Source organism: Agelaius phoeniceus, chromosome 13 (genome assembly GCF_051311805.1).
Source record: "Agelaius phoeniceus isolate bAgePho1 chromosome 13, bAgePho1.hap1, whole genome shotgun sequence".
NCBI classification, from domain to species: domain Eukaryota; kingdom Metazoa; phylum Chordata; class Aves; order Passeriformes; family Icteridae; genus Agelaius; species Agelaius phoeniceus.
The window spans coordinates 18,082,521-18,100,911 of NC_135277.1; the positions used below are offsets into that span (position 1 = coordinate 18,082,521).

Genomic DNA, 18,391 nt, shown 5'->3' on the forward strand with positions numbered 1-18,391 from the left:
TGAACATACATTCTTCTAGCAGGGGAAGATAATAAAAAGCAACTTCAGCGAAAACTCTATTACTTCAGTTAATTGGTTCAAGAGACAGAAATGAAGCAGTCAGCTGCTTTACATTTTCTCAGAGCCTTTTGGAAAGCTTTCAGGTTAATGATTAGGAGCTGCAATGAAGAGCCATTGTCTAATAGAGCTTTTAAAAGCAGAAAAAAATACTAAAGCAACAATTCCGGGATGAATTAGCAAATTTGGAAATGCAAAAACTGAATTTGCACTGTAATACTTCTAAATAAAAGAAGATGGCATGGATTCACCCTGCTGCTCTCAGACGACTGCAGAAGCTCCACCATCAGCTCAACACAAATTAAAAACGACTAGGGAAGGCCTCTTGGAGCATTTCAGCTATGCTCACTTCCATAGCAGGAGAGCTAGGGTTGATGACAGGACAGAGAGATGCTAACTGTTATTTTATACATTTAGTCTGAAGAACACTTTGGTTTCTACTTCCTTTTGCTACAGTTCTGGAGAATAAAGTCCATCCTTAAAGAGGAAGGACCCACAGATCCTGAGCTGGTGTTCTACTGCCCACAACAGCAGTATCACCCAGAGGGTTTCTTTCTTCCTGGTGTCTCCCAGCACAAGAAATCCCAACATATGAACAAAAGCTCAGCAAAGCTGGGTAGACAACACAAGCTCCAGCTCTGGTTTCTGGAGTCTGTGCTGAGCAACTGCAGCTGCTGTGCTGAGTGCTGGGTGGGAGCACATGGGTGCCAGCGTACGCTGCACAACGGCTTTATTCAATCCTGAGCCTCCCACTCAAGGATTTGCAAAGACTTGCCTTAAAAGAGTAGGAGAAGGTGATGGCATCATTTCCATATAATTCTCTCAGTTTACTATTTCAGCAGCCCTGTAATATCTCCTCATCAGCTGAGGAGGAAGCAAACAGCCCCCAGTGCTGCAGCCAGGCTGGGCACGAGGGGAGAGCAAAAACCCTGCAAGTTTTGGCTACCATGGATGTAAAGGGCTTGTGTGTTCATCCAGGTAAAATCCAAGTCCCTGGTAATCACCAATTTCCCCCCAAGTCAAACCTTTAGTCAACATCCAGTGCCACAGAGCTGCTCTGACAGGATGAGAACCCCAATGAAACAGAAATGGATATTCAGGAATCAATACCAGGCCTCTGTGTCCCCATCACAAATGATGCATGGTCACCTTCCCTGCTGGTCAACAGAACACCACTCCCACAACCAGGGTCCACAAAGAATATCTGAGCCCACTTCCCTCTTGACACCACTGCTCTTCCAGAGCTCCAGGTTCCATTTTTCCTCCTCTATCCAACATAACCCCAATCCTATTGAAATTCTCACCCCACCACATAGCTACTGCACTCATGTCATATATGGGTCACAAATGTTTCCAACACTATCAGACACAAAACTTGGGTTTTCTCCAGATCACAAGCATCCCTAAGGCAGAAAGAACATCATTAGATACTTTCAGTTCTATACAGTCTCAAGAAGACTACACACAGGGACAGTTTCAGTTCTTCTCTCAGACCAGTATAACAACTCACTAATGCCTGGCTTGAATAAAACACACTGTGCTGCTTCAAGAGGAAAGCAAAGGCACATTTTGCCACAGAAAAAGAACTACACTGAATGAAGGCAGTGACTGACAGAAAGTACCAAAACACCCTGGCTTGGCCCAAGAGCACAGTTCAGAAATCTCTCCCCCTGCACAAGATTCCAGAGAGGCCAAGGAAGACTCTGGACACCCAGAACAGCTTAGCTATGCACCAGCTCTATTTCTGCCTGTGAGATGAAGTGACAGCAACTTGGATTACGATTTTAATCTGAAATAGGGCAGTAACTGGGCAAGACCAGACCAGTTCAGAAAATATTTATTCAGCAGTAACACAAGCTCACACAAGCACTGGCTCCTGGACTTGCCACTGGAGTCAGTGATGGGAGCAGGAGTGACCAGACACAGGAACTGACTGGGTAAAGGGGGTGGCAGGTTTATTTTAACACAGACAGGATCACTGTGTCACCAGACAGCTGAGCTGGAACAACCTGGACAACAGGGACTTGCTTCCAAGAAATCTGTTTGTCTCAGTCTGCCAAAAGCCATGTGTCAGGCACGTTAAAGCTGGACCTTCCCCTATCAACAGACCCCCAAATCTTCTTGTCCAAAGACTGTAAAGCATATTGGGGTACACTCTGATGCCAGGTACAGTCAAAGGTCCCATTTTTTTCTCCATTATCTCACCAGCTCTTCACCCCAATGTCTGGGGGCTGTATTCACCTGGCCTACCAAATAGCAGATCCTGATAGTAAACTGTGGGAATACTGCCAATATCTACTACCAAGTGTCCTCAATGTAGCCACGTGAGCCTGACAGAAATACACTTTTTTATAAATGTCTTTTATTAGTCAATGTTGGAAAGACTGGAAGTGGCATATGTCAGGCCAGCTACCCATCAAGCTGACAAAAGGAAACAACCCAAAGCACATTTTTCATGTGCTGTCTTCAGTGACTCAACTCCTGAATGAACTGTGCATTTCTGGGAAAGTACAGGTCTGCTATGTGAGCTCCAGAAACTGTCCTGTTTGCAGGCAGAATGGATGTTAAAGGAATAAAGCTGAAAGATGAACTGCACATCTGCTTTCTTCCTTTACATCATTTTGTACAAGTCTTCTGGAGTCTCAAAAAAGCTTTCCCTGTTCTTTTCCCTCTTTCCAATATGTATTGGTACATTGACTCAGCCTTTTCACCACCATGTGCACTGCCAGGGCCTGGCCCAGAGCCAGGGGCACCCAAAGGGCTGTACCCACATCCTGGGGTTTATAAATCTGTACAAGAGTGGCACTGCTCCTCCACACCAGGGAGAAAACCTGCTGGCTCTGCTGGCTCCTTCCTGCAGCAGCTCATGCAGTGTAAGGAACAGGCACCTCAGCTCTGGCCAGTGAATGATTTCCCAGTTAACAGCACCCAGCATTTCATGGATTTTGCACACCTTTAGCACAACAGAACTTTGCTTTTGCTGCTTTAAGCACATTCAGAGGCATCACCCAGACCAGGGCAGTGTTAGGAGACTGCTATGAGCAAATGAGTGGAGGAAGTATCAGAAGCAACTTGAAGAAATAATGATACCATGGTATACTTCAAATGTTTAGAAGAAATCAGACAAACTCTAGGAGGATGAAGGTATTATTCTAATACTCAGCATCACAGCTGTACTGGGAAGGGTAAATTCCCAATAACTTGGGGACTTTTTTCCACAGCCTATTTCCATGGCAGACCTGTCTGTAGGCTCAAATGTGTGCCATGAAAACAACTGATTTTCTCAGTTAACTTTTGTAAGTCCTCAGCAAAGGGCTCTCACATTGTCCTTGCAGATGATGATTTAAGGGTGTCCCCTCCTCAGACAGTGTGCAAGCAGAGGATCAGCCTCCAAGGATGCTCAGCATCAATGTGTCTCTCAAACACTGCTGGTTATGTCTCTGTTTTGGGTGATCTGACCTGCTTTTGTTACTGGGCACTGCTGGAGAACACCATCACAGGGTGCTTGGGCACAAAGACACATGAGTTGTTTAGTACAGAAGATATAATCCAGCCAAACTCTGGATCACCTCAAGACAGACACTGTTGATTCCTAAAAATCACAGGATAACCTGACTGTGAACAGAGAAATCCCCAGAAATCCTCAGACTCACGGGTATTTGGGGGAAATAACTCACCATGCAAAAATCTCACAGTAACATGCCCTGTGCAGCCTGTCCTGAGTCCTGACTTCCAGTTCAGAACATTATAATTAACATTTTCCAACAAATATACGGACAGGAAAAAGAAAATGGTAAGGGATGCTAACTTCTTCCATGAGTACAATGAGGTGGCACCCACAAACTCCTGCAAGTTAAAGATCTACCAATGTAAGTAAACAAAAGCCATCCCAGTGAATAACTTCTCTCCTGGCAATGGCCAGGTTACCTCAAAAATATTTGGATACATAGTCACTGGTGGCATGCCAGTGTTAACCCTTTCATCAGCAGCGTGACTACTGAGAAAAATAGGCTTGGCACAAGAATTTTTAGCCAGGGACAATTTACATGAGTATTTTTGGAGAACAAAAAAATCCTTAACATTTTTCTAGCTTCTTTTTCTCTTCCAGGCCCTAGTGAGGTGAGCACTTGGTACTTTTCTTCAGTTCTCTGTCCTTCATTGCTTCTGATTTTGTCCCTTCTTCAAAGGAACACCCACTTTTATGACCCATTCCCTCTCCACTGGGGCAAAGAGGAAGTCTTCCCATTGCACAGAAGCATCACCACACTCCACAGTATTTCAGGAAAGAAAAAAACACATTCCTCAGGGTGACTTCATCTCCCCATCACAGACAAAATATGTTTCAAACACCCAATGTCACCCTGACAAACAGGCAGGAAATCCATTCTGGTGATGCCTATGCCTTAGTCTACAACACTCAATCAAGGAAAAAAAAAATAGCCATCTTCTGAAGCTCTTTAGGCCCAGGAAACCACTGCCAATGCAGCAGTGGCTTGGGGATGTAATCTTTGGCAGCATCTTGACGCTGGCAGCAGCCCCAGCGCAGATGTGGTTGTGGCTTGTACCACTTCCCTGCAAAAAGCAGCTTTACCTGCAAAAGCACTTTGTTCTGCTGGCACAACCTGCATCTGCACTTGGAAAACCTGCCAGCATCCTTTTCCCAACAAGCCTCTTCTAGCTGGGATCATTTTTTAATGATGACTTCGCAGTTTATTTACCACACTCTGCTCATTTATTCTTACTTAGTTTTACAGCCAACAAAACACAGCCCTGGCAACACGTTACTTTATAAGCTGGGATTTCCGCTACAAGAAATAATTTTGTCTCTTTATACCCCAAAACGTTTTCCTCCAAGGGTTCTGCAGAAGCCACCTTTGAAGAAAAGACAGTCTGGAGGCATGAGGAGTTTAGTAATCACTTGTTCACTCTTGTTCCCAACAAGATATACCTCGAAGTCTAACTGCAGTCTCTAATTGCTGCAGGTATTTTTAACCAGCTACCTGAACTCCCTCAAGTTAAGAGAAAATAGTCTGGTGGGATCTGATACAGGAATAGCAGCACACAAGTCATACAGCAGTGGGGGAGAATGGGAAACCTCCAGTGTTTTCACCATTTTCTTCTTTAAGGGCTTTGAAGACTTGCCTCTACACAGACTTCTACTCATTTTATCCCAAGTGTTTCTACAGCTGTTGAGTGAAACCATCAAGGAGGTGCAGATTCCCTATCCCTATTCCCTATTTTGAATGGGAAACAAACCTGGACATGCAATTTTGTATTTGATGGACTCCACACCAGGTGACAAGGATGTCCCTTGTTCCTCTCCCATTAAAATATTACTGTCATGTAGACATTGGGCTTCTGCAAGAGGAAAACCCCACCCAATCAGCCCTGCCTTGTAACTGCTGTGCAGGGCAGCAAGAGGAATAATTACACTAATGACTGGTGAATAATTGAGTGCACTGAACAGGCTGGCACCCAGCCTCCTCCAAATCCCAGTGCTGCCTGCAGAAACACCCTGGCAAAGGACAGGAGGGAATTACACCAGGCACAGGAGAGTGACACAGAGCCCAAACACCCTCCCTCCAGAGAGCTTCAGTATCCATCAGCCCTAAAGAGAACTCCAAGACCTTGCACTGCTCCCCTTCTAGAAGTTATCAGCCCAGCCAGAAATGGTTTTGTGCACATTTTCAAGCATCAATTTCAGCTCTATTAACAGTACAAATAAGGACATTTCAAGCATGTCATATTATCAAGTAAAATAAAGAGACTGGTTATTACAGAACAACCTAATGCATATCTAAAATGTGTATAAATCAAAGACTATCACCTTAATTTGCTCAGATGGCCTTTCAGTCATTGCAGAAGTACTACAAACTATCAAAACAAAGACATCCAACACATTATTTCATCAGATCTTCACAGTGTACAGAAATTGTTAATTTTTTTATTGAATTGTTATTTTATATTATAGTTATTTTCATCTATGCACACTAGGTGAGATTTTACCCCGAGGACCTTCCAGTTTACACTGTTGCTCCCAGAGGAAAAATTACACTGCTAACTAAGAGCTGGAATGTTGCTCTTCCCCCCTTTTTATTAAAAAGCTGCTGTTCAGCCTGGTTTTAATACACATTGTTTAACAAAGCTCTGTCACTTCCAACTCCTGCTCTGGAATCCAAGCTCAAGACATGGCTCTCCCACACTCTTCTTTTCACACCATTCTTTTTACTCCCTATTTCTCAAATGCTAGATGAGTAGGATAAAGAGAACTAGGAGTTAACTCAGTCTTAAGTTTTTCTTCCCACACAGGAAAGCTCATGGCAAGGGAGGCTGTTTATTCATGTGAGTCCTCCTGGTTTCCCCTAATCCCTCTCCACATTTCTGTCTGCCAGACAAAGGAATGCTGATTGCATTTGTGTTTTGTTGCACAAGAACACACCAAGCCCACAGTTACCAGCTGCAGAGGGCATCAAAATGTTGAAAAACTCTCCAGAGCTCTTCCCAAAGTTAAATATGCACTTCTAACTAGATGTGCACACAAAACAGACCCCAGAAATGTTGAGGTGTGGATGCACATCCATTTGTTTGGCTGACAGAGTAGAACAATTCAAACACCATCACTTCTGGCACCTGGAACAAAGCAGCTGCTCATGGGGTCAGAGGGCTGAGCAAGAAGAGCAGAGAGGAGACACTTTGAACTGGAGAGTTCCCTGATCCCCTGCATTCTACAGCCCTGCAAACAGCTGCATGGAGGCAGCCAGGAATGGGAACTGTCCAGGACCAGCATCCATGTAACCACGGCTCTGCTGTGGGTGCACAGGTCTGTACATCCCAAAAAGCACCACTGGGGATGAGTGTCAGACACTCAAACATCAGAAAGGTTCGAGTGAGTTGGTGTTTCAAGCCAACCAAGCCCATCCCAAGTGCCCCAACTCCAAAACCCAAAGGCAAACCTCAAAGAAGTGACCCTGCACTGTCACTACCATGGCAGGTCCACACACCCACCAAAGCAAGCACAGGACAGAAAAAACAGCCCTGTCCTGCTGTGCTTTTTACACAAGGGTGCTGTTCAAATACCAGCTCCTTCCTCTGTGGCTCTGCAAGTATTTTGCTGAAGAAAACAGCAAAAATCCACCCTGTGCAAGGCAGCACCCAACACACTCCTTCAGAGGCTGACCCAGTCACAAACACCAGGCAGGAAATGGGAACCTTCAGAACCGCTTCAAATTCTCATTTCTTTACCTTGGAAGAAACTCTCTTCAGGCTGCCTCCTTAATAAGAATTGCAAATATTAGTTTAAAAAGAAAACCTTTGAACTAACACTCAAAGAAGTCAGTTATTTTGGCATTTGACTACTTTTAGGTGCAATTATACAGATTCTTCGGGTTCTACTAAGTTTTTACTGTGTCTTCTCCATTTTGAGAGGACTTTAACTGTGCCCAAGTAGAATCCTTTTGAGCAGGAACTGCTACTCTGTGCTGATTATCTGCTGGGAAACAGAGTCTGCATCCCTCATCTGGTGAAACCACTGCAACAAACAATTTTTCTGAAAGCAATAAGCAAATATGCAAGCTTTTAATTTGAAATATTGGGACTATCTTCCTTCAGCTCTCAAATTCCTCAAATCAGAAAGCAACAAAAGCTTCATCTGTTGTGAATTAAAATGCACATGACAAGGCCTATTTGTGGTGTCACAGTACATGGAGAGTCCCTCCCCTCAGACCAGGAAGCCTTTCACATCTCCACGCTTGAGACACAAGCACTGTCCCATAAGACCTAATTTTGAAGCAGATGGCCAAGACATCATCCTTGCACTGCTTGTCCCTGGAAACAAGAGGTGCCACATGGTGCTCTAACATATTAGTTTTTAACCAAGGAAGATACAAAACCAGGAATGTTTTATAAAGACTGGGCAGAAGTATCTTCATGTGCAGTAAGTGGGCACCAGTGAAAACCACCAGGAGAAGACCAAGAAGCCCAGCTTTAGGTAGGTTCTACACTCAATTACCACCAAATTACAGCCAAGAGCCACCTGCTGTCAGGCTTCTCAGCTACTGCCCTGTCCCCAGCAGCTCTATTTGGCTCCTACATCCACACAGGACCACAACCTTTTGCCATCACAAGCCTGGCAACAAGGACAGGCACCACACCACGGCCTGGAGAAGCTGTGCTGGGCTCCATGCTTCTCCAGAGGGAGGACACATCCCTCCAAAGCCAAATCCTTGTTTCTCCCTTTTTACTAGGCAGTGGCAATGCCTATCAGCTCTGTGCTCCACCAGTTCCAAAAAGTTGCCCAAAATTCAAGGCTAGACTGCTGGCAATGCCAAAATGTGCCACAACTGCCCAAGAGGCTTTCACAAGGGCTTACTCACTTCTTCCAAGTGACTTTGCTGCTGTCAAAAGTTATCTACGTTAGGTTTTGGATCTGAAATGATTCCCAACATCTGGAAGAAGTTCTCAGTCTTTAAAAACAAGGAAAAGACTCAATGCCAACGGTTCTGTTTGAGTGTTGTGTATGTACAGTGGTTCAAACTCTCACCACAGTGAGCTGCTCTGAGTACCAGAGATTGTGACCTGGCATTGCTACACCTCCTAAACAAGGGGTCACTCCTGCAAGAGCCTCTGCACCTACATGGGCATTCCAAATTCAGGCAAGGAACACACCTGTGAAGTATAAACCCAGTTACACTTGAAACAACTACTGAGGGAAGCCCTGGATGGCAGTTTTCAAAGCATTCATTTAAACAGTGTTTCCATCACAGCTCAAGATCAAAAGCTAAGAGCAAGGCAAGGAATTCCATACAGGCCAAGCTCAGGGTTTCCAACACTCCCAACACCAAACATCCAGGATGGTGAAGATACTTGAATATTATCAGCATTTCCATTATCAAATTAGTAATTATTTTTCTCCACCTGAATGCCTCATCCCCTCAGAGCCTCCTGCACCAACATCCCCCACAAAAAGCCAGCAGCCCTCTCCCAAACCTGAGGCATCTGTATTCTGGGCTGTGCTCAAATGCACCATTTGGCATTACTGAGCAGCTACAAACCCTCCCAAGGTGTTTTACAATAAACGAGGCTGCAATTTCCTTGCAGTTGCTGAAGCTCCTAAATGACTTGATGAATCCAGCAGCATTAAGCACTTGTATGCACCCAACGGCCTCCAAACATCCTTTGTGGCTGTCAGGGATCCAGCACAGCCAGGCACAAAGAGAAAACATCACTTACAATACTCAGAGCCTGATAATTACAGAAGTACCAGAAATCTGGAGGACCCTGGAGTTGAGGACTGAGCTATCTGGAAAGAACTTCCAGCCTTATCAGTTACAGACAATTCCAGGTTCTTTTCCCAGTTAACCAGCTCTCCTAAACACAGGAATGAGTTGCTACCTTCTCCAGGAAAAAAAAAAAAGGCTCCTACAAAGAAATTCCAGATGAAAACATTGACTTGCTGTTAAAACAAGTACAATGTGGAGATCAACCATCACACCTGACACCAACAGCAGAACCACATTCTCATTTGTTTCATTAATGGAGTAAAGGGGAAGAGAAATTAGCTGAGAAATAGAAAACTGAAAACCATTCAACAGGTGCCAAAGACACAGGACTGCCCTACATTTCCAAAGGGCATTGGAGCTCTGGGGTTTATTTGCTGTTAGAAACTTGAACTCGTGCAAGGTTAAAACTAAGGGGTCAGAGTTTGGGACAAGTATAAAAGGGGAATCCATGTCTTTGTTTTTAATGATGCTTTAACACCCAGAAATACCTCATTTTGCATCAACTGCAGTCTCACAGCTTCCACTTTATAGCAGAAACAACCCTTCTACTTTGCACAGCAGGGATGGTCCTGCTCACTGAAATTAAACCCACAGGGAATAGCAACAACTGTATTTACTATTTAGTTTTAGCTTTCTGGAAATAAACATTTAAAAGCAGCTCAAAAAAAAATTAGTGTTTTCAGTTTCACTTTGAAACATCCCAGAACACATTGATTCCCATCTGCACCCCAAGGCCTCTAAGGAAAAGGCTGCATTGCTGTGATTTTGGGAAAACTACATTGAGACAAAAGCAACCAGCATCAAATGTTTTCACACATGGCCAACCACAAGATTTGCATTTGGCCTAACAGAAACATAAAGCACAAAGCAAATGGGTCATATCTAAGTACTAAGTTGAAATTCCTCTAGAGACTTAACAAGACTTTTCTACCTGGTAATGCTGAAATTTAAAGTAACACTAAAAAAAAATTCTATAAATACTCAGAATTACATGTCTTGGCAGTCAGGAACAGACACCATGTCATTTCCAAAAGCTTTGGAGTGATTGCTTATACAAGATTCCAGGAATGCTTTGTCACAACCAAGTTTATTCCATTCCTTGGAAATATTAAATGCATTCCTACCATAATGAAACACCTTATAAACACCACATGACAGAAACATGGGGTTTCACAAAGCATTTCCTCCCAGCATCATAACATTCAGGCCCCTGACATGAATTTTATTATCAAATAAGTAACCACAGGGAGGTTTGCTAATGCACCTCGGGCTGTGAGAGGGCCCGGATGGAAGCAGCACCAGCCTCCAGTGCTTCCACCCACAGACTCCCACCTAATCCTTGTCAGGCAGCTCCAAGCACTCCCAACTTCCAAGATGTCATCTTCAGCATTAAATACAGCTTTAAGCACGACCCTGTACTACAAGCAGCAATTCCTGTTGCTCACTGGCAAGTCATCCCTGTTTTGGGCAATACCTTTGGAATGTGCTGCCCACAGTATGCTGAATTACACCAGGATTGGGAAGATTTCCTAAGTTCTGCCTGAAATTCAGGATGTTTTGTCCAAGCAAGTGAAGCCACTGTTTAACAAGACCCCTCCTGTAACAATGGGTTTGTACTTGTCATCACAGAGCTCTATTTAACCAGGGCTGTGAACTCCAGGGGCCTCTGGGAAAAGGCACTTCTCAACAAAGAGGGGTTTTTAACTCCTGAGTGGTCTGGGGTTTGGACTTATTTTAATGGCAAAGCTTCTACCAGCAAGGACCTCACCTTGCTTCCAAAGAAGTCATCCAGGTCCACAATGTAAATGAGAAACCTGTACTTGATACAAATACTCTGAATTTACATCTGACCTGGTCTGCTCTAAAAAATCTAATTTAAAGCTTTTAATAAAAAGAAAAGGTATTTTTGAGCTAGACTAAGTTTTGTTGGATCCAAGAATGCCACATCCTTCCAGAGCAAACTCAGGTCTGAAGCTAAACATGCTCACAATCATGCAGGCCAGGCACAACACCCAGCCACATCCAGGATCCTGATCCCTGCTGTGGGGTGGGGAAAGAAAACAAGAGGCTCAACTCCTTTTTCTGCCACCTCAGAGCTTCATCCCAGTATTTTCAATACCTCAACATTACAAAGTCCAGGAAGAATGAATATGGTCAGTGACATCACAACAATGTCATTGGAATGCTCCAGAAAAAGGCAGGCAAAAAGGGGAAATTAATCCCACCTGGTAATACTGGAATTGCACAAGGTTACAACAAAGCAAGGAGAATACTGGGCCAAGCCAGGCTACAGAGAAACATCATGTGCTCTACTCAAGAGCAGAAATAAATATGCCATTCTAAACATTTTTCAAGTTTATTTTCAGAAAAAATCTAGAGCAAAAATGGAAATAGCAATCTGATATTAAAAAAAAATAAAAAAAAGAAGTGGCAGTGGATTAATTGGACAAAAGTTCAGAGAGGAAGAATATGGGGAAGACATTTAACTGTGGGAAAATACCTTTGGGAGGAGAAGCCTTTTGTTCCACAGCACCTCTATGTCTAGGTTTTTACAGTCCCTTGCTAACTTATTCTGCCAGCAGCTGGAAAACCACCAGAAACTCGCCTGTTTACTTAGACAACGAAAATTCCAAATACCATGGCAAATGGCTCTCTGCTCCACCTAATCACAGGGAGAGGATGGGAGGAATACTCAAGTCTCAGCCAACCAACAGCACAAGGTTAAGGGGTTATTCATACCCCTATTTTTGCATTTGGAGAGCAAGGGGAATTCTTGTTGTGCGACACATGGAGACAAATCAGATTATGAGCATAAGTGCCAAACACTGTACAAAACCCACCATTAAACACCTGAAATCCTGCTTATGCTCAGACAAGAAAGAGCAAGTGTAAAATATTCTGAATATCTGAGACCTGCCTGGCTCACTGCAGGTTCAGTGGCCTTAGGGAGGCCAAGTGATGAGAGTTTGGCACTGAGCAGATGTCTCCAAAAGCCCATTCCACACTAAGGGGTGAATCACAGGCTCTGTGAACAGCAACTTAGGCACAAGTTAGCTCTTACTTCTGCAAAGTCTCCATCAGATCAAATCCCTTCCCTGAAAAGTTCATGTTTTTTCACACACAGCTTGTATTTGGAAATGACCAAATGGATGGGAGAAAAAATTTAATTTAGACCATTCAACCATAGCCCTGTCAGCTAGTAACTGCTCAAATGGAGTGTTTTAATACAGAGTTACACCTGCCATGGCTCAGATACCTCCTTGAAAATATTCTGTGGCTCCCTGCTCTATTTTCCTTTCCCTGCAGCTGCAAAACAAAATCCCATTTATACCTTACACTGGATCATCAAAAAAATCACTCATTAGAGAGCACAAGACCCACAGCTGAAGTTTTCAGGCTGCACATTACATCTCCCTTGAACAAATAAGTTCAAAGCACTCAAAAATGTAACCACAACCATCACTATTTGCTCCCAAGAACCCACGGCAGACACACACGGACCAAAGCCATCAGTACTTGACTGGAACAAGTGAATCACAGCTCAGCAACCGAGGATCCGCAGCAGGATCCCGAGCCAATGTGACTCCAGAAAAGGTTTACTGAACCAGAAAAGCAGCAGCAGCAATCCTGGTTGGGTGCCAAACACAAGGAAATAAACAGAACAGAGCCCTGGAAGATTTCACCAGCAGCCACAGGAGTGAGGATGAGCAAATCCTGAAGCATTGGCCAAAGTCAGGCCAGTTACCCCAGAAATGTGATGGCAGGAAAATGGCATTTAACAGCCATCCTCAGCAACTGAGAGCTTTCCTACCCTCTCCTGATGTGTTCCAGGGCCTAAGCTGGTTTTGGGCCCTGAGTTTACCCACGATATTCTCAACAGACAGACTTTGTGCACCCTGCTCTGCTAAAGCAGGAGGAACCACTGCAAACGCCAGGCAGTAACTGGAGCAGGAGAGCAGCCTCGGGAAGGTCGGGGGTGGTTCTCAGAGCCCAGCACAGGGTCAGGCCCCCAGCTGCCACCCCGGGGATGGGGCAGAACAAGGGGCTCGTCACCTCAACCCATTGCTCTCCACTATTTCTGCAACTCACAGGTCTAGGACACAAGTCTAACAGCTTCAGGGTGGTTTAAGAGGAGGGCAAATCCACTCAGACCAGCAATCAGGACCTTCTCTAATAAATTCATTCACAAAGAACATGCAGGTGAGTCCACCAGCCAGGTCTGGAAAATGCAGGAGCAGGAGCACTCACAGCTCCTCACTGGCAGCAACTTTTCCACCACTTGTCTTATGCAAAGATAAGGAGTATGTCAGAGTCTGTTCAATAAAAACAGAATGGGACATGACTTTTGCAATCTTAATCATTAAACACAGACTCACTATTTTAATGGCTCTTTGAAAGAGTAAAAAGCTGAAGGTCCCAACTGTTTGCATGTCTGCCTGCCAACTGTTTCCCTGCCTACATCAGGATCAATAACTGGGAGCAAAGAAACATCCCTGTTTAACCATGAGATCTTCTTTAACTGCAGGGTAATCAGCTAATCCGGGCAGACTCCTTTATTCAGCTCTACATGGGCAATGCTATCATTAAAGTTATAAACTTTAATTTGACTCAAGGAATGCCATTTACTAATTTAGCACGCAAATATTTTTACAGCTGTTTGCATCAAGTTCCATATAAACTACAGGGGATTTATAGCACATGAAGGAACATTTTAAAGTTGCTGTTACAGCCACTGCAGAGCACAGGACAGTTGGAGAAAAGACATTCACTGAGGTATCTCGTATTTAAAGAGATTTACCAACACACACACAACCAGCCCAGCAACTGCTTTCTGGGCACTGGATCCCTCAATATTTAATATCCACAGATTTATCATGCTATTCCCGTTGGCATACTGGATAAAGGGTAGCAACTTCCTAGTGGCTCTGAGTAATGGCAAAATAAACGGGAACTAAAGAAATCCCATCACCTGAAGAAAAGTGACCTGAATCGAGAACTTGATGGTGAGCTGGAGCCAAACCCTGCCACGAACATTTAGAAAAGGATGCTAAACTGCTTCAATGGCTTGATTTTTTTCCCCAAAAACTTAGGAGGCAAGACATAAGACGTAGATACTTTGATCTAAAGAAGGTAGATGTTATTTCAAACTCTATTTCAGTTTTAAAGAGACGCGCTTAAAAACTGAGGGTAAAAAAAGTTACGGTTGTGAAGGGATTGCTCGTACCCCTCCTGGTCTGTGCTGGAAATAAACACAAGGTTCAACCTCTGTGTGTGGCGGGGGGAAGGGAAGGGAGACGGCAACAAAACCAGAGCGGTGCCTCTCCTGGAATTCCAGGGCTTGCCATGGACTCCGCGGGTTAGCGAAGGAGCTGGAGGAGCTACACCCCCCAAACACCATGAGGACGGAGGGGAGTCAAGAAAAAAACATAGATTACGGCCCCCAGCTCGCAACCACACAAAGAAAGAGGAGCCCTTTCAGTGCCAAAGGCCTCGTTCCCGACGCTTCCACAGCAGGAAGCGAGATCCTGGCCGGGCCCAAGGGGCCTCCCGGGAGAATGGGGGGACGAGGAGTCCTCTCCATCCCCAGGGTGTAGCGAGAGGAGTCGCTCCCCCCGCCCCTCCAGCGTCGGAGATACCGAGTTGAGCCCCCTCCGGCCCCGGGGGGTACTCAGGAGCCCGCTCCAGCCCCGGGGTTACCGACAAGTATGTGTGAGGCCCTGGTCCGCGGACGCGCCGGGCCCGGTGCCCCGCAGGAGGCCGCTGGCCCGTCCCGCCACCCCCCACGCCCCTTCCCCGGTGCGTCCCCCCCAGTCCCGGCGCCGGGGGGCCGCACCTGGATGACCTCGTTGACCTCGCGGATGCACTCCACCATGTGCTGCAGGATCTGCTCGGCCGTCAGCACCTCGTAGCGATAATCCTCCTCCTGCTCGGGGCCGCCGCCGGGGCCCGGTCCGCCGCCCAGGCCGCCACCGCCGCCGCCGCCGCCGGGGCCCAGCCCGCCCGTCTCACTGCCCAACAGCCCGTCGCGCTCCCCGCCGACGCGCAGCCCGGGCTCCACCAGCTCGACTTCGCCCAGGTCCAGATTATCGTCGGGCTCGTCTTCTTCCTCGTCCTCCTCGTCCTCCTCCGCGCCGCTGTCCTCACTGCACTCCTCGTCCTCGTCGAACTCGTAGTTGTACCCCTCGTCCGAGTCCATGGCGAGGCGCTGAGGGAGCGGCGGCGGCTCCCGCGGCCTCCCCGCGCCCGGCCCCGCCGCCGCCGCCGTTGGCCCCGGCCCGGCCCGGCCCCGCCGCGCCTCAACCGCCGCCAACAAAGGGCCGCGGCCGCCGCGCTCCGTCACCGCGCGCCCCGCGCGTCACCGCCGCCCGCCCGCGCCTGCGCGCCCGCCACCATCTCACCCCGCCCGCCGCCGCCGCCATCTTGGGTGCGCGACACGCCCCCAGCCAGCCCCCGCCCGCCTCATGCCCGCGCCGCCATGTTGAGTGTGGCGCGGCGCCAGGGTGGGTGCGGCAGGGAACCGGCGCGGAATCACCGCGGAATCACCGCACCCACTGGGGTGGAAAAGACCTCCGAAAGCATCGACTCCAACCTGAGACCCAACACCGTGCTGTCAACCAGACCACGGCACTGAGTGCTACGTCCAGTCCTTCCTTGGACACCTCCACGGATGAGGACTCCACTATGTCCCCATCCAATGCCTGACAGCCCTTTCCATGGAGAAATTCCTCCTGATGTCCAACCTGAGGCTCTCCTGGCACAGCTTGAGGACTTCTCCTCTTGTCCTGTTTCCTGTTCCGTGGTAGCAGAGCCCGACCTCCCCAGCTGTCCCCTCCTGTCAGGGAGTTGTGCACAGCCAGAAGGTCCCTCCTGAGCCTCCTTTTCTCCAGGCTGAGCCCCCCCCTGCTCCCTCGGCTGCTCCTGGTGCTACACAGTATTAAGCTGTTGGGATGGACCTTAAAGCTCATCTCATTCCACCCCCTGCCATGGGCAGGGACACCTTCCACTATCCCAGATTGCTCCAAGCCCCATCCAACCCGGCCTTGGACACTTCCAGGGAACCAGGGGCAGCCACAGCTGCTCTGGGCACCCTGTGCCAGGGCCTCCCCACCCTCACAGGCAGGAATTTCTCCCCAATATGTAACTTAAATTTTCCCTTTTTCAGATTGTACCCATTACTCTGTCCTATCCCTACAGTTCCTGATGGGGGTGGGGGAGCAGAAGGTTTGGGGGGTCACCAGCTTCTCCTTCTGCCCACCCGGTGATGGGACATGAGGTGGAGCTGGGGCATGGAGCCCTCATGAGCTGTGCTGTGAGCCAAGCATGGAGAAAACTTCCAGTGCCACCATTAAATTGAGTGGTCTCTGGCAAGCGACTTGTGAGGACAATGTGATGGAAATGTGAGGGAAATGTGAGGAAAAGGTATAGGAAAATAGGTTGCACTGCCTCAAAATCAGAATAAAATTGTACTGAAACCCTCCAGGCAGAAATTCCTAGTCATTCCATGGGATAAACATGAGCCCACTGTCACTGGGGGGACCCTGACTGTGCCAGGTGGCATCTCCAATCTCCAGTGTTGTCTTCTAGTCTGTGAAGATGTACTACTTGGGTTTTCACTGGTGCCAGGCTTGATTCCCTTTATTCTCTGTTAATTTGGCATTTTGCAGAGAGAAGAACACACAAGTGGTTTCACCCCCAGACCAGGGATAGACTTTTTTACCTCCTGGAGTTGACAAGTGCCCTGGGCAGTTCAGGAATGCTGTTCCCAGGTGGTCTCATCCCTGCTAGAGCCTCTCACCTGAACACTGAGCTGCTACAAAGGGCAGGATGAACACTGAGGTGCTGCAGGGGCTGAGCACCCTTTGTCTCAGCCTTCCCTGCCTCCAGCATCAGCTGTGCTCAGGCTGACATGGAGGAGGCTCACTGGGCTCATTGTCTGCAGCCGTTCGGGGAGCTCACAGAACTCTGGTTGGCTTGGAAACAAGGCTGCAGTCTGGCCCAGAGGAGAACCAGCTGCTCCCCTCTCTCCACCACTGTCCTCATTCACCATGGATGTGAGAGCCTGGCACAGCCCCAGGAGGGCTCCAGGGTTACCTTCTCCCGCTGGTGCTCACCTTCCACTTCCTCATGCCCTGGGGAATAATTTTTTGCTGGGGTGAAGTGAGGCCATTCGGATGTGGTGATGTTATTCACCCACTTTGCTCGGATGAAGATGAGATTCATCAGGGCAGTATGTGGTGTAGGTGTGACAAATTTCATCAGCTCTTTGGGACAGGAGTCATCTGCTGCAGCAGAATCCTGCTTCCTGCTTCTGTCTCATACAAATCCCTTGTGAAACAGGAAGAAAATTAGAAGACACATCCCAAAGGGTGTTTATTTCCTGCTGGAACACAGCATAATGATGGCCACAGTGACAGGGGTTTACACATGCAGGTGCCCTCAGGGATCTGAGCAGATTAAGTGTCCCATGGCCTGGCAGATGTCTCTAGAACCCTCACTGGGTACCCAGCTTCATCCTCAGACACACAGGCAGCAGCTCCCTGAGCGCTGCTCTGCTCAGGTCAAGAGCACACAGGGCATGCACATTGCCTCATGCCATGCTACCCAGTCAATAAAGCCAGTTCTCTAATTACCCAACTTAGGTGGAATTGCAAAGGCCAGAGCTTTAATCATCCTGCCCTACATAAATGTAAGTAGCCCTGACTTGGTTCAGCTCCAGATGCACCATCTGGACACCTGCCAGGCTGGTCCCACGTCATGTGTGGGCTCAGGTGGTTGCTCCAGGTCCTCACCCCATGCTTCATCCCCAAGGGGGACTGTGTGTCACCCCCTGGGACTCTGAGCTAATCCTGCCCAGCTGGTGGCATGCCCAGCTCCTGGCCAACATTGACAAGGTACAAGCCTTTTTGGGGCTGCTCATCTGCCCACGGGACCCCAAGAAAGGCACTGACCAAACAATGGGGTTTGGCTTTATTGGATTTTGGTGGCTTTGGACACAAAAATCTTTTGCCGAGGTGATCTTCCCCTCCAGGACAGACCCAGGAGTGTGTTTGGGAAGG

General features: G+C 47.3%; 1 protein-coding gene across 2 annotated transcripts in view; it reads right to left on the reverse strand.

The window, feature by feature from the left end:
- ARIH1 (ariadne RBR E3 ubiquitin protein ligase 1) overlaps positions 1-15,700 on the reverse strand; it is a 52,308-nt gene extending 36,608 nt beyond the window's left edge. The window contains exon 1 of one of the 2 annotated variants that reach the window (XM_054642392.2): positions 15,169-15,700. In XM_054642392.2, the coding sequence (XP_054498367.1) occupies positions 15,169-15,531 (363 nt within the window). In that variant the 5' untranslated portion in view covers positions 15,532-15,700. The remainder of the gene's footprint in view (positions 1-15,168) is intronic. The other variant, XM_054642391.2, reaches the window with a different exon arrangement.
- Between the last annotated feature and the right edge of the window lie 2,691 nt (positions 15,701-18,391).